The sequence below is a fragment of the Trematomus bernacchii genome, unplaced genomic scaffold (genome assembly GCF_902827165.1).
Source record: "Trematomus bernacchii unplaced genomic scaffold, fTreBer1.1, whole genome shotgun sequence".
Taxonomy (NCBI): Eukaryota; Metazoa; Chordata; class Actinopteri; order Perciformes; family Nototheniidae; genus Trematomus; species Trematomus bernacchii.
The window spans coordinates 2,348,986-2,366,138 of NW_022987771.1; the positions used below are offsets into that span (position 1 = coordinate 2,348,986).

The 17,153-nt window shown below is 39.6% G+C and overlaps 1 protein-coding gene across 1 annotated transcript; it reads right to left on the bottom strand.

The window, feature by feature from the left end:
* Nucleotides 1–3,078: 3,078 nt before the first annotated feature.
* Nucleotides 3,079–14,659, bottom strand: slc25a37 (solute carrier family 25 member 37). The gene is made up of 4 exons (XM_034148641.1): nucleotides 14,349–14,659; nucleotides 7,206–7,434; nucleotides 6,883–6,939; nucleotides 3,079–6,125 (listed from the first exon to the last, which is right to left on the bottom strand). The coding sequence occupies exons 1-4, from the start codon at nucleotides 14,544–14,546 to the stop codon at nucleotides 5,593–5,595; spliced, it is 1,017 nt and encodes a 338-aa protein (XP_034004532.1). The 5' UTR covers nucleotides 14,547–14,659; the 3' UTR covers nucleotides 3,079–5,592.
* Nucleotides 14,660–17,153: the final 2,494 nt, after the last annotated feature.

The window sequence follows — 17,153 nt, forward strand, 5'->3', positions numbered from 1 at the left end:
TAGCCAACAGAAGCACAAGTGTTACCTAGTGTTGTCACGATGTTACCGAAGTAAACAAAGTATTCTATTGGAGACGTTTCAAACATGGGGGGAGAGTGTGTTGGAGAGAAACTCCCTCTGATGGGAACACAGGGATTTGAGCCTTTACAGACCATTTACATGCTCATAAATCTATTTAACACACTACAGGAAAATAGCGCCCTTTTCAGCCTTTGGTATCAAGACTTCTTTGTCTATATTTAGGGATCTGATTGTGAGCTGCAGTGTGGTCGTTGTGCTCTTCAAGGTGGCCAATGATGCTTTGAAAAACAAGAAGATTTTCATCACAGATGAGGCCGAAAACCAAACCCCGACCACAAAGACAGCCTTTGTCAGCGTTCAAATATGCCGTGACTGTCGGACAAATTTGTTGGAGTTGATAAGGAGGGTTTAAAACAGCCCTGATCTTTTTCACATGGGAATAAACTTCTTTGGTAGTGTAACTGGATCCCTCATGTTTCGGTACCAGTAGAGCAGCTGCCTTTCTTCTCCCATCAGAAGATACACTGCTGCTTATCCGATGCTTAACATTGATTGCGAAAAGTGTGTATGTGTGTGTGAGGGGAAAAGAAACAGGGTGAAGACAGGCAGACACACACAGAGAGTAGCGTCTTTTTCCAGTGTACTTATCTGTGGGATAAAGATTTCAAGTAGTGGGACAGTTTACTTACAGATTACAGTGATTAGAGAACAGTATGACAGGGACAGAGGACATGGGATGAGGGGCCGCTTATTGTGCGCTTCAGATAAACAACCTGCTCGTGGACAAGGGCGAAAACTAAACACATCAGGGACATCAGCCTTACAGCATAAGTGTACGTGTCCTGAGGCATGCTGCGCTGGATAAAGCTCTCCACTGTCTGCATCTCCAAACAATCTGATCAGTGTTGTTTTTCTGTTGCTATACTGTATCTTGTGTGGGAAACACATTTGAAATACAGTATTCACCTTCATATAAACCAGGGGTGTCAAACTCAAGGCCCGGGGGCCATATCCGGCCTGCGACTTCATTTTATGTGGCCCCGCAAGAGCTTGCAAAGAATATAATACTTTTATTATATGGTTACATGCCACTTTACAGAAGCAGGTTGCCCATAAACTACATGTCCCACAATGCATCTCGTTTTGTGACATGCGCACTGAAGAGGCTTGCAATGATTTGCCCTAGACTTCTGCTTTCAGACGTATATAATTACTAAGTTATTATCCTATCCAATAATAATCCAATTCAGAGGCAATAATGTAATATAATACATTATTTTATATATATATATATTATATATTTATATATGTATATTTATAGTTACAACCGGCCCTTTGAGTGCAACCGTAATGCTAATGTGGCCCGCGATGAAATTGAGTTTGACCCCCCTGATATAATCAGTAGAGTAAAAACAACGCAGGAACAACAGTTGCCCGAGGAGGAGCATTTTTGGTCTTAATGTTGAAAAAAATCATTTAGATTTTCCATATTCCGTATTCTTACTTGCATGAGCTGACACTTTTCTCCAAAGGGATTTACAGTGCGATAAACCATAAAGATACAAACAGCAACAACATGCAGGTACAACTGTTTGAAGTAAGCCATACTAAGTAAGTGCTGTTTATTTAGCTTGAAATGGGCGAAATCTTGTAGGTGCTTCATTTGTTTTGTTTAGGTTTAATGGGCAATTCGTAGCAGAAACAGGTGGGTTTTATATTGCCAAGTGTTGTGAGCCAAAAATAAACTCAGAGCCAACAATTCTGGGCTTATTATGACTTAGTGGATCCAAACATAATACCTGGTTATCATTGTCTTTGGCTTTGTGATGATGGTGATGCCTGCTGTGTGTCAACCTTTAAAGGATACCATACCGCCCTCTACTGGAGCTCAAGAACTCCTGCAGGATTCACTATCAACTAAAGGGTAAATCCACACAAATATATTCGTCCAATTTACTGGTTTTAAGCTATGCATGTAGATCTGGTTTTAAAATATTTCTCTCCGTTATGTTGATATTTACCCCACTTCAATTGAGCTGGTATATCTTGATTGGTGTCTTACTGTAACTTTAACATGTGTATTCAATAGGAGCCTTTATCATTTGCCAAAAAACAGATAAGTAGCGCTTGATTACACATACAATGATAACTATTTTAAATATATGAGCATTGAGCATATGTGGAGATACATCAGTAGTGAGTGAGGTATGATTTAGTTGCATTGGAAAGGTTGTGATTTTTAATTAGATGTGTTAAATGCTTGGTGGTTGTATTATTTTTTCCCTAAGAATAAAAACCAACAAATATTTTTCCCAGTACGAGTGAGAAAGGACATTTTAGATTATCAAAGCAAGCACTTATTTAAAGTGGACCTATCATGCTATTTTTAGGCAATAGCATAGGTCTCAGATATATAAAATAAAAAACATGTCTATGAAGTGTTTTGCTCAAAATACCAAACAGATCACCCATTCTAGCCATGCCTCATATCCCTTTATTTCACTTCCTGTTTCAAAAGTGCTGATTTTATGTATAAAGCTTTAAATTAAAAAAAAATTGATAAATAGAAAAAAGGAGGGGGCTGAGCTCATGCGGGACCCGGCAGCTACTGTCTAAACTAAATACTGCCGTGATGAAACGCCATATCATGGATTATCAAGGATTATTTATGAAACCGTATGGAGCTCAAAGGCTTTCTCTCTTGCCGGTTATACCACAAGGTGAGTTCCTTTTTATTTCCTGCTTCTTCACACACATGCTCTCCAGTACAGCTTAGCTCTGAGTGTTAGCGATGCTAATGTAAACATGCACCGACCATATTACGTCCAAAACAGTCGGGCATTGTTTCTGATAGCAACGTCATATTGGACGCAAATCTGGATCAGCTCCGTTGTAGTCCCGTTTTTAGAGATTTGGGTACGGAGAGGAAAAGAGAGGGGGTTTTATTTTCTGACGCTGCGTGAGTTCCCTTCACACCGGGGACACATATTTATGTATAAAAGACATCAAAAAGTGCATTTTGCATGATTGTTAAACAAAACCCACACAAACACAGCCTTCTTCACTTGCATGTTTATTTCAGCTCCAGTGTTACAAACTGTAGCAGCATTGTCACAATGAAATCATAATTGCATGGCCGTACTTCTCTACGTGTTCTGGAGATGGCATTCTCTCATAAATCATCCCAACTCCCATTTCAAACATTTGTGCGTGATCAGCGAAACAATTATTTACATTATGGAATGAGCCATATAGAATATCATCTCTCCTGTGTCCTTTAAAATGTGATCATCGATGAAAAATAACACTATTTTGACATTTTAAAAGTACTTTGCAACAAAGGGTGGGAGTGCAAACATAGCTGAATGCAATTATAAATTTTGTGGAATTAAGTCAGATATTTTCGCTATTCATAGGATTCACTTAAACTCAGTAGAGTTGTGTTAGTGAATCCTACTGTGAACTCACTTATATTATAACACATCATGAAGCTATGCTAATTAATACACTTATATATTCAAGCCAATTGAGAAAACATTATTCATTCATGTGAGATCACAATTATATTGAAATTAAGTATTTTATCAGTCTTTAACAATCACATAATCATTGTTATTCCCCAAACATATTGAACATTTAACACATTTTCTTAAGTACTTTAGGAGGTTATAGGACTTCTATTTCTGACACATTCAGAAAATAAGCCGCTAAATAAGTTCAAGTGGGGAGGGATGTCTACACAGAACTAGGGGGCAAATAGGTCGCATGAATATTCATAAGCAGGAAGGCAAACATAATTATATAGACAGGTTGGAAATAAGATGCATAGAATACAATGCAGGTCTTTGGCATATTAATAAGTACACTAATGTACACGCATAAGCAATCTGCTCCTAAAGTGTTTGTGAGACTGCTGGAATCCGATGAACTCTGTGAACTTTAACCAAAGGAAAGAACAGCCTGTTTGATTAAAAACAAATAAATCTGGATGCTTACATCAATGTCTGGAGGAATGTCTTGACTTCTGAGTGGAAAATAGTTGGAGAAGGCAGTGAGCACACAGGAAATGTGAAACTACAACAGGATGAGCGGGAATAACAGAAACAGCGTTGCCTGCCTGCGGATTGGAGCTGTTACTCTTCTCATGGCGATAAAGAGTGCCTCACAGTTTTAAAATAAAAGTTATTATGTTATCACATTATGGATCACAGAGAGTCTGAACTTTATACTCAGTCAAAGATATATTTTGAAAATATTTGATATACAATCTATGACCTTAAAGTCAATATGACACACACAAAAATTCCAAACATTACACCAGTGAAGTAGAGAAAGTGAAAGTAGAGAGACACTATCTCATTTCTGAAAAATAGTCATCCTCCAAATATATAATCCTGTTTATGAATACAAATAAAACAAGCGGCCTTCTTTCTGCAACATGTATGGTTCTTTCAATGACACTGTTCTTGTGCGTACGTCAGCGGCATTGTTTGCTTTAAGAAGGCAAATAAATGGCCCTTTACGGCCTATGAAAACACTTAAAGCATATAAAAGAGTAACTTAAAAAAATGAACAGCTGCAGACTGGCATTTGATATTTTGATGTGGAAGAAACCAACACAGCATTCAGTTTAGCAAGATCAGATTTGACCGGTTAAAGAAAGAAAAGTTAGCTTCTTTGATGAAACTTAAAGGTGGGGTAGGTAATTTTGGAGAAACCAGCTAGAGTGCGCTAGAATTTGAAAATACACAACCGGAAAAAAATCTGCCTCTTCCTTACAGAGCCCCTCCTCCAACACACACGAACGCGCACATGACCAATGAGGGCACGAGATAAGTTTGTGCACAGATGGAAGGCTGACAGGCAGGTAGGCCATCCAGTTATTTTAGCCGGGCCGGCTCAGATGATTGGTCGTGCTTTTTACAGTACTACGGCTTCCACAGATGACATTTTTTAATGTATTTATTGTCAAAGCATTTAATGTATTCATTGCTATCGGGATGTTAAGAGCATTCCATGGAATATAACAAAAAGTGTTTCTGAAATAAATTACATACCCCACCTTTAAAGCAAGAAAAATAAAACCGAGGATAAAAAAGGTTTTTAAAAAAAGAATCATAATCATGAGGCACTTGGAAAGCGCAACTGTTCCGTTGGCCGTGTAGTGAAAATGAGGAATGTGTAGTCATGTTTTTTGTACACAGTGACACAAAAACAAACAAACGGCGTTGAGTTTCTTCCGCATCCGTAAAACACAAGCCTCTGCAAGCTAAACAAAATAAATAAAAAGTTCCAATATTAAAACCTACAAACATCATTCAAGACAACTTAATTATACGCTCTCCACATGTGGAAGAGAGAGAGCGCCTGTGGAGTGGAAGAGGAACAAGATTCTATGTTTATCTATTATCTCTGATGCATATCCTGGTTGGGCAACTAACTTTGAAGACACCCAGACTTAGACAAGTGACTATAAGGTGATCAAGTTTCAGCCAACTTCCCTGTGTGACAACATCTTGTGTTATTTCCTCTAATGGCACACAGTGAGCTAATTTCGGGTTGGAGTCTTCTTCATTTCCTAGATCGAGGTCCTGCCTCATGTTCCATCTGCTGCTTGGTCAGGAAGTACTTGAAGAACTCGTACACCGACCAGGCGATGGCAGTGGAGGGCATCTGGTATATAATCCGAGCTTGGGCCCCCTTGAAGAAGGCCGGCAGTCCCCCGAGGCGGTACACTGTCCTGAAGGTGTTAGCCATCCCCGATAACTGTCCGCTGACGTTAACGGAGCTGAGCGCTACGTTCTCTTGAGTGTTGAGGAGAGTTTTACAAACGTCCAGCGGAGTGGTTATCGCTGCGGAGATGGCTCCCGCTGCGGCCCCCGACACGATGTGGCTGCCGGGGTGGTAATGTCTGTGGGGGTTCAGCTGCTCCTGCATCAGCTCGTAGATCATGAAGTGCACGGCCTGGAAGGGGATGTTCATGGTGAGCTGCGTGCTGTAGCTACGGTAGAAAGCCCCCAGTCCCTCCTTACGAGTCACCGTCTGAACACAGTCCCAGAGCCCTCGATACGGAGAGTTGTACATTTGCATCCTCTGCTTCACCACTGAGCCATGGAGAGACAAAAGTACTTGTGTTAAAGGTCCCCTATTATACTGTTTTTCATCAATATATTATAGGTCTCAGATATATACAAACATATCTCTGAAGTGTTTGGCTCCAAACACCAAACAGATCCTTGCAGCATCCCATAATCCCCTCTGTTTCAGCCCTGTTTCAAAAGTGCTGATTCTCTGTCTGTTACTTTAGATGAAAATAAGGAGCCACTCCCCACGCCCCTCTGAGAGATATTTGGTTAAAAAGAACACAATGGTGCTCTAGGAGGAGATTCAGGTGATAAGGTGGGGGGGGGGGGGTTACCTTGGTTGGTGATTGGCTAATGGTTACACAAGCCAACAAATCGTTATGACATCATAAAGTGGCCAAAATCTGATCAGCTCATTTTCTGACAGGTTTTTATATAAATGGATCAGGACAAAAAGAGAGAGAATCTTTGTTCCTGAAACTTTCAGAATCTCTTTACACAGAGGGGACACATGTTGATGTAGAAAAGACATGAAAAAGTGGATTTTGCACAATAGGTGACCTTTAAAAAGAGAAATAAGCTATTTGTATCAACCAAAAAATAATTGTTGTAATAATAGGAATGATTTGTATTTGAATGTTTCTAATGCATTTAGTATTTACATTCGGGCTGTGACATTAATCGAAATGTTATTAAAATAGTGACTAAGCTAGCATTAGCATGTACGTACGACTATCATATAGTCAAGCACTTGGGGCTTAGTAAGCCTTTTTCTTACCTTCAGCTGGGTTCATGACTGCGTCGTGGAGAACAGTGGCCACACTACCTGCCAAACCTGGTGAAACAAACACATATTGTCTAAATTAATCAAGTTAATTTTTTACAAATTTGAAGTGAATTATTTGTTCGAGCTGTTTGAATGCATGAAAGAACGGTTGGTACTAGCACATCCCAGATAGCATGTTTGGATGACTTTATCCTCTCCGTTGTAAACAGGATATAATGACTTATCCCACAACCCTCCTCGTTGTTACTTAGCTCAGTGTGAAAGCAGTCAGTCCGAATATCAAGATATTGATGTTGAAACGTGGGAACATTTACCATTTGCCAAGTGGCTGTTGCCTTTGCTCTGCATGACGTCACTGAGTGAGCGTTTGACCCGCTCATAGCAGGCGAAGTAGATGGCATGTGCGGGCCCCGCTCCGATCATGGTGATGTTGAGGCCCCTCAGCGGTCGGAGGACCCCCTCTGTCTGGATGATCGTCTTCAGAGCCTGATACACACCCTTGTACTGTGCGTTTGGCGACGGCTGCAGGCTCTGCATCCGTGTCTGAAAAAAAGAGAGATATTTTAAACATTGTGACTCATTTTCAGGTTCATAGTTGTATTTTGTGCCTCTACTGTGACATGTTTACATGCTTTAAAGGTCACCTATCATGCTATTTTTAGGCAATAGCATAGGTCTCAGATATATAAAAATTAGGGCTGTCAAGTTAACGCGTTAACGCGTGTGCCTCACCTTACTTGTTGTTGTTAGCATCTGGTGCTAGCTAGCTGCGCTAACGGATATAAGGAGCTGTTTCAATGACATTTAGCCGACAACTGCGCCGAGCACTTGACTTTATGCAGGCAGCCAGACAGTGGGACATTGTACGAAAAGTCAGCACACTCAGCACGGATAGTACGCGCAACATGATTGCAGCTCCCGTTCGAGCATATATGCCTTGAGCTGCACATACTGTAGCTCCAACGATCCATCACAGTGTCCACACAGTGTCCACACAGTGTCCACACACGACGTGTCTCTCTCTCTCTCCACACACGACACACACACACCGTGTCTCCCTCTCTCTCTCTCCACACACACACCGTGTCTCCCTCTCTCTCTCTCCACACACACACCGTGTCTCCCTCTCTCTCTCTCCACACACACACCGTGTCTCCCTCTCTCTATACACACACACACACACACACACACACACACACACACACACACACACACACACACACACACATCACAACACACACACACACACACACACACACACACACACACACACACACACACACACACACACACACACACCACACACACACACACCACACACACACACACCACACACACACACACACACACACACACAACACACACACACACACAAACACACACACACACACACACACACACACACACACACACACACACACACACACACACACACACACACCACACACACACACACACACACACACACACACACACACACACACACACACACACACACACACACACACAGTATGAGAGAGGTTCCAGGTTGAATTGAGGCGAATATTTGTAATGTTCAGAGGTTGTTGTGTTTAATATTCATGAGAATATTTGTCATTGTTCAAATGATAATAAACAAACATATAAAGCATAGTTGTCCACTCATATGTTGATAAGAGTATTAAAAACTTGAAAAATATCCCTCTAAGGTACATTTAGAACAGATACAAAATGTGCGATTAATTTGCGATTAATCGCAATTAACTATGGACAATCATGCGATTAATCGCGATTAAATATTTTAATCGACTGACAGCCCTAATAAAAATATATAAAAAACATGTCTATGAAGTGTTTTGCTCAAAATACCAAACAGATCACCCATTCTAGCCATGCCTCATATCCCTCTATTTCACTTCCTGTTTCAAAAGTGCTGATTTTATGTATAAAGCTTAAAAAATAAAAGATTGATAAAAAATAAAAAAGGAGGGGGCTGAGCTCATGCGGGAGATGCTACCGGCAGATACTGTCTAAACCAGGGGTGTCAAACTCAAGGCCCGGGGGCCAAATCCGGCCTGTGACTTCATTTTCTGTGGCCCCACAAGAGCTTGCAAAGAATATTATGTTTATTATACGGTTACATGATGATTTACAGAAGCACGTTGCCCATAAACTACATGTCCCACATGTTTTCTCAGAATTTGACTTTTTTTCTTCTAAATATGCCTTTTTTCTTAGAATGTGCCCTTTTCTCAGAATTTGACTATCTTTTCAAAATGTTACTTTTTTTTTTTCATGTCACTTCCTTTTTCTTTTTAAAATGTCACTTTTTCCAGAATTTTGCTTTTCTTTTTAAATCATTTTGTGACATTCTCACTGAATAGACTTGCAATTACTTGCCCTAGACTTCTGCTTTCAGACGTAGTTAATTATGAAGTTATTACCCTATCTGATAATAATGTAATATAATACATTGTTTTATGTATAAATGTATATATGTATTTTTATATAGTCTTAAAGTTACAACCGGCCTTTTGAGTGCAGCCCTAATGCTGATGTGGCCCACGATTAAATTGAGTTTGACACCCTGGTCTAAACTAAATACTGCGGTGATGAAACGCCATATCATGGATTATCAAGGATTATTTCTGAAACAGTATGGAGCTCAAAGGCTTTCTCTCTTGCCAGTTACTGTATACCACAAGGTGAGTTCCTTTTTATTTCCTGCTTCTTCACACACATGCTCTGTGCAGTACAGGTTAGCTCTGACTGTTAGCGATGCTAATGTAAACATGCACCGACCGTATGACGTCCAAAACAGTCGGGCATTGTTTCTGATAGCAACTTTCTGATAGGGCCGTGGGTGTAAAGCCAGCCTACATTTCCGATATTACGTCATATTGGACGTAAATCTGGATCAGCTCCGTTGTAGCCCTGTTTTTAGAGATTTGGGTATGGAGGAAAAGAGAGGGTTTTATTTTCTGACGCTGCGCGAGTTCCCCGACACACCGGGGATGTCTTTTATGTATAAAAGACATCAAAAAGTGCATTTTGCATGATAGGTCCCCTTTAATGTTCAAAAAGGTCTTTATTTTTCCTCATACTGCCCGTGCTGCAGCAGTTTTCTGGTTTGGGAGAGAAACTCCCTCTAAATGTTGGGATTTTAGCCTTTGCTGACTTATTTCATGCACAAAAAGGGAAAGGGAAAACCCCAAAAAGCAGGGCCTCTAATGATTTGCAAACATACTAAACCCGAGGCTCTGTATGAATGTGCCTCCGAGTGGTTTTAGGCGAGCACCTGTTGTATGTCAAATGATGATTTATTTGTGTATTGTTCCCTGCCACATTTTCCTGACAGTAAGAGTACTTGGCAGCAGTAAGGTCCTGACTGAGAGATGTGTGTCTCTCCTGAAGCTGCTGCTGGAGGAGGCCGTGGCAGCTCTTTGTTTTCCCCCAACCATGCCAAGTTATGTGGAAACCACAAAGCATGTTTTTATTATATTAACAAATCTGGGGCTGGCTCAGGAGATAGGCCATGTCTATCTTCCTCAGCATGTCCCCATGTGTTTCCTTCCTTTGGCTCAACAATAAAATATCAATTACATTTCCGCTTGATACAGATTTTGGAATTTGGGGCACGCAGATCTTGGTAGCACAGTTTAGGTTTGAGTTGTATACAATACAAATCACATTGTTCTGTTGAAGACAAATTGGACATTTAGGCAAATGAATAGCTGCAAAATCTGTTGATCTAGAAATGATCTCAAGGGTATTTTTCGCTGAGTGGGTACAAAGTAAACCACGAATAGTTCCAACTGTATTCCAGATCAGAGCTCTTTTTTATTATTAACTTCTCAATGCCTTATGATAAATAACATATCTTGTTTAGACAATAATAATAATAATAAGTACGTTGTCTTAGAACCAAGACCTAAGCTTGAAGTCAAAGTTTATAGACATGAACCAATGGTTAAGTGAACATCTAAATGTGTTACTGATTAGAAAAAAATCTTTTCATTATGGTTTTAAAAAAGCTAACACTACCACTATTTGCCTCTTTACAGAACTGTCATGCTACTACTTGCATTGACACTTGTTAAATATTTATTAAAATTAAAATATTTGGCTGACATTATTATGGAAATGAAAACAGCCCATGCTAATAATGACTGTTGGGGTCAAAACAACCAAGAATGCATAGAATAAAAAGCTGAAGATCCCAAAAATGCTTAGCGTACATCAGTAAGTAAGTACTCAAACTTGGGAGTAAGTGGTCTAAAATAAGACTTTAAGGAACTGTTGAGAGAGAACTTTAAAAAAAGAAAGAATAGTCCTGTGCCCTGTACTACAAATCCAGTTCAACATACCCTGGATATGTTTGAGTTATCTGGCTTAACTAATCCTAACAAACGCGATCTCGCTAAGCGGTCCTACGACGCTGGTTATCAACTCGGTAAATCAACCCAGGGTTTCTCTGTCCGGCTGAGAGCGCGTTCACATGAAAGGGGCGGGGTTAGCAACATTTGACCAATCACAAACATGGACAAGTGTACTGACAGCGCAGCGTCATACTTCCTGAATGAAAAGTAAACTATCATGAAGAAGTTAAACTTTAAACATCCATGACTTAAACACTTTATCCAGGATACAAGCCACATAGTTTCACCTGCAAGGTGAATACAGAACAGCTGGTAAAAAAATGAATGCATACATTAACAAAAATTATGATATTACTGCCCCATCTAAAACATGAGTGGACCTGACTTTAATTACATTTGACTCTAGTGTTTCGCCAACCTAATGTGTTTGTGCATACGGCAGTTTAAACTGTATATCCTTTTTTTTTTTGCTCCGGAGCAGGTTTGGTGTTCAGTTACCATGGAGATCTACACCGGTAAGAAGAGAACCAGCGTCGTAGGACCGGAAACCCAGAGTTAACCCTGAAGTTAGCTCGCTAACCGCAAATCCTGCTTCGTAGTACAGGCCACAGGACTAACTTCAGAAGAATGATGCAGATTATATTTTCATTAGGCTCTCAACAGAATCCCTTGTGCTCTTTCTGCATGAATATGTTGGCCCACAGTTGGACAGTGATAACAAAACCATTGAAGCATACCTAAAAAAAGGACACCCTCATCCACTACATAGCACATCTTTAGCAGTCCTGTCTTTATGGCGGTTTTCTAATCAACACTGCAGAAGAGTTACTGCGTATACACACCCTTCACTGAGAGAGGCGGATTCCCAATGTGCACAGCAACGATAAGATCCCCTCCTTTCATCGACACTCCCTGTCGCTGCATCTCCTTTTTCACTGAGAGGTGGACAGGTTCAGTGGATTGTTAGCACTATCCACTGATGACCCTGTCTTAATTAAACCAGTCATTGGGCTAAACTCAAGTTAGAGCTGGCCTACCACGATATTGATATTGTGACGATAGTGTAGACCTGACCATTCGATTTTTTACCTAATAAGATTGTGATCATTTACCATCAGAAATGGGTTTATAGAGTGGGTAATGGTAAACACTTGTAAGCTCAGGATATTTCCTCACTTGACTGTAATTCAACCTTTAAAACCAGGAAAAAGACAACATGCTATTGCACAACGTCCAAATATCCAAAATGACACACATCTTGTCTTAATCTCAAATAACAAGATGGATATAATATCAATATATCACCCAGTTCTCTTACTGTCTCTTATGTGAAACATCAATTCATTCATTCATGAAACACAGGCTGGAAATAAATGCATTGAGGACTCGTTATGTCTTTTATGCAAGGTGTTTTCTATACTACATTGTAACTGACAAAATAATGGAAAATAGGAACCATTCTTAATTATTCATCAGCTTTAATCCACTGAAATTGCAAAACAGGTTATTTGTCAACTCCAGACACGCACTGATCAAACTGAATAAGCACCTTCAGCTGGAAGGTGCTTGTGTAAACTTAGAAACTTTAAGAGGAAATAGCCACAGTGGTTTGAGTAATAGGCACATGGGTTAATTTGGAAAGACTTTGACACTGAAACAAAGAGGATATAATCTCTCTCTCTTTTGTATTTCATTATGTTAATGAAGTTTTCTGTGCTACATCAAGCTAATTGTTAGAAAACAGGGGCTGAGCAGAAGAAGAGGATTGTAGGAGCAAAGTTCACATTCAAACCAACAGTTTACGATTTACTTTGCTAATTTTTAACAAGCTTAAAACTAGTGTAACATCTAATTCAGTTACATAAACTTGAACAATGGCATTCAATGAACACATTTTCTCAACCCAGTTCACACAGAGCTGAAGTTAGGAGTTTCTGTTTCATTTTTAAGAAAACAATACAGTTATAATGAAATGTTGTTCATACTGGGCATTAGTTCTATTTTCATTTTTTATTATTCTTGTTATTCATTTCTCGATTAATGGTTTAGTCAGATTTTCCCCACATTTCATAAAATGTAACCAGTAAATATTTGGGATTGAGAAATTGCTGGAATAAAACTACTTCAACAAGAACAAAAAGCCCAATCACTAAGACTGCACTTTTTCTAAATGTACAATGTTATTATACATGACAAAGGCATATTATTTCATTTATAGATGTACTGTATATTCACCCTCTGTTTGTAGTACTTGGTTGGATACTATACTGCATTGTGTTGCAATGATACTCACTGGAAGCAATGACAATGAAACTCAATCTCATCCAAGAGGCAAAAGAAATAACTTGATCATAATAGAAAAGCTATTGAGACCATTTATAATGTAGATTTTATCTTCTAATAATGGGGACTTCAACAGTGAGGCACTTGACTTGTGTTTACTGGTCAATGAATATATGAGTTGCCACAGAAGTATACTTTGAAACAGCACTTGAGGGGTTTAGCAACATTGTAAAGGTCAGTGTTTACCCCTTTAGATTGTAGATATCTCGAGGTCATATGTAGTTTGAATGTTAAGGCAGTCTGACATGTTTTACAGCCGAGTCAGGTACTTGACCTTCACTTACCCTACTACGTAAGAGTAATAGGGGCAAGTCTGGGTAACGAATTGCGTTACACTTTGTGAAGAAACAACAACCTGTGAATGGGAGAAATAACTCTGGAACAACATGTTAACCCGTTTACACCATACACAGAAAAACGAGCTCATGCTTAAAATGAGAAGAAATGTGTGTCAGACATGCTTAAATGTGACAAATTAATTATGTTATGTTAGCAAAGTTACACCCAGAAAGACGGCTAGTAAAACTGCTAGATTTGGCTAATTGTATTACCATTTCATTCATGTTAGCCTGCTCAACTAGTTTGTTCAGTTGAAGCAAGCATGCAGGCGTGCTTATATTAGCTAAGGCTAACTAAGGATGGGCATATGGTTGCTAACGCTGGTTAGCAACCGATAGCATGTTGTCAATTAGCAGCCCTTTTTAGCTAGTAGTTGTAAAAGCAAAACACGTGTGATTAGCTGGGTGTGTAGCTTACCTTGACTGAGTCCACGGGGTACATCACCGTGTGCTCCAGGATGCCCGCCACGGCTCCTGCTGTCATGTGGGTCGCCACTGAGACATGAGGTGGCAAGCTCTCGTAGTCCCCGTCACTATCAAAAGGCTCATCGTCCTCTTTGCTTTTGACCTGCGACATGTCCAGAGCTGCCACCACCGGGTCCGACTTCAACTCCATGCGTGGAGAGATCTCCCCCGTCCGTATTCTCCACAAGATAACACTCAGAGAGCAGTCGGCAGCATGGATAACCACAACATCATCGCTACTTAGTGGAGTTCCAGCGCCCGTGTGACGTCCCCAAATCGGAGGCGTGGTTAAGATTATTATGGACCAATCAGATGTAGGATATGGGCGGGCTCTTGGTTTGAGGCGTCCAATTAAAACTTCCCGTGGTGGATTCCTCTGGCACTTCACTGTGCTACTGTGCATCCCTGCTTGTCTCTGTTTTTGAATGGGTTTGTCAAAAGTGTTAATCTCATAGTCCTGCTTGAATAGATAAATAGGTTTGGTCCCCTTATCAGGCAGTTTGTTTTCACTATAGATGACCTGCAACTCCCCTTACTCATAAGGACGGATCCTCAATTGAATAGGCAATAGTTATGACTGCTAGTAAAAACTATATGTAAATATTCAGATCCCCAGGAAAGTTAAGTAAGTAGCCTAGCAATGACCCACTTTACAGTATTTTATTTTAAGTAGCCTACACGTGCTTCAATGTTTAAAACAATTAAGAGAAGAGAGGGTTTGTCACCAAATATTACTAATAGGCTAAGTACTCTAGCTTTATTAATTATGTTCAAAAGTCATATTAATAAAAGGCTAAATTGGATTTTTGTTGCTGATTCATTAACATTTTAACCTGTTTTTAATATTTTGGTTGGTCGAGATGAATTACATTCTAACAACTATTGTAATGTGTATTGTCTGATTATGTTATCAAGAACAGTGCATCCAATTTTATTAACTGATCTTATTACAAATGAAATCTGAAAAACATGCACCAATACATTTTGGGGGGCAAAAAGTCATACATTTTCTATTGAGTTAGTTTCCAGCACTGGGGTAAAGTTGTAAAGTATATCCTCCAAAAAGGACCAGACATGACAGAAATCTTACTTTTAAATATATTTATATTAGTTGTTATTTGTCTGGACACTTAAATTGCATATAGTAGTTTGTTGTTGTTGTTGTTGCTTGCAACTAATCTTCACGTTTTAAGGAATGCAGCACCATATAACGTTTCTAATCAATGGTTAAATGTTAACTACTACTGTGGTCTGCTCATTTGTTCAAGCAACCTGTATGTTTGGAAGGATTATCCAACAATGGTAAAGAGATTATTATTTTTAAGGATTATCCAAAAGGACTTTTTGAAACCACTTGGTGTGAATTATCTGAACAGTTAAAAAAAAAACTTTTCCACTGCCTAACATGACTCAGTAACACCCACTAACATCTGCCTCTTGTTTTGGGGAAAGGTTATAATCCACATTCATTCTCTGGACAATTGACTCTACAGTAGTCATGGGAAATAAATATTAAGAAAAAGTTAAAAATAATAAGTGAGCTTATGCAACAACCACGTCACAACACCCACTCACTTGTAACCCTACTTAATTCAACATACTGATCTGCACGAATCATCCCTACTACACGCCATGTGAACAAATAAGGAAAAAGGGAACAAGGGGTGCACTTCTGTTTCTAAGTTTCAGCTCCTTAAAATAACATTATCATTACATTTTTAAACATGTACATAATGCTGCTGCAAATGTGCAAGTTAATTACATTTTCTGTTTCAAGGAGCCTGTTAAAAACGAATTATCTTAGTGTAGCAATATAAATGTCTGTACAACTTTCTCATCACATCTCTTATTCTTAATAATTTATACTGAGGATTTCCTTGCTGTGTCGTCCGGTCTCTTGTTACAGGCCAATAGTTTACATTTCACCTTTACCATCAACAAGATGCTAGTTTTTGTTCAAGATATCAGCAGATTCAACCACAACATAATAACTATTCAGCGATAATCCACTCTACTTATTCCACCCATACAGTCTATGATTCCACCACACAGAGAGATCTGAGCCTTTGATTCCTCCAGTTGATGCTATTAAAGAAATAAAAACAGTATAATAAGTATTGTTACTATTAGAAGTAGAATTTCCTGTCTGTTGACTAAATGTTTTATATCCTGGTTAACTCACCATTGAAACCTGAGCTTTAAAACAAAAGCCTACTGCAGTGTCGCTGTGGGTGTGTCGGATAACTGTGTTACATGCAGTGACTCAGCATTATAGGGGCCTGCATCTTAAAGAGCCACCTGTTAGAGCAGTTTTATTACAGATAGAGTCCTGTTCACATGTCCAATAAAGAAACTAAAGTCAGAGAGAAGCATTAAAGTTCCCCTATTATACTGTTTTTCAACAATATATAATATAGGTCTCAGATATACAGAACATATCTCTGAAGTGTTTGGCTCCAAACACCAAACAGATCATTGTAGCATCCCGTAATCCCCTCTGTTTCAGCCCTGTTTCAAAAGTGCTGATTCTCTGTCTGTTACTTTAGATGAAAATAAGGAGCCACTCTCCACGCACCTCTGATACCCCATTCACACCAACGGTGTTTCAGGGCCGGTTCGGAGCTGGAGCTTGAAAAGCACCGGGTTTTCCTGTTCACACCGCAGCGGAGCAGCCTCTAAGCTCCGGAATCCGGTTCGTTTCGAGCACCAAAAAGTTGTCCGTCTAGAAGCAAGAACCGCTTACGTCGGAGGCGTAATC

What these genes read in the sequence shown, in the direction of transcription:
- slc25a37 (XM_034148641.1), bottom strand. Translation starts at nt 14,546, where the DNA reads ATGGAGTTGAAGTCGGACCCGGTGGTGGCAGCTCTGGACATGTCGCAG. An exon ending in ACCCCGTGGACTCAGTCAAG is followed by an intron (nt 7,435 to 14,348) that starts GTAAGCTACACA and finishes TCTTTTTTTCAG; the next exon opens with ACACGGATGCAGAGCCTGCA. An exon ending in CAACAGCCACTTGGCAAATG is followed by an intron (nt 6,940 to 7,205) that starts GTAAATGTTCCC and finishes TTGTTTCACCAG; the next exon opens with GTTTGGCAGGTAGTGTGGCC.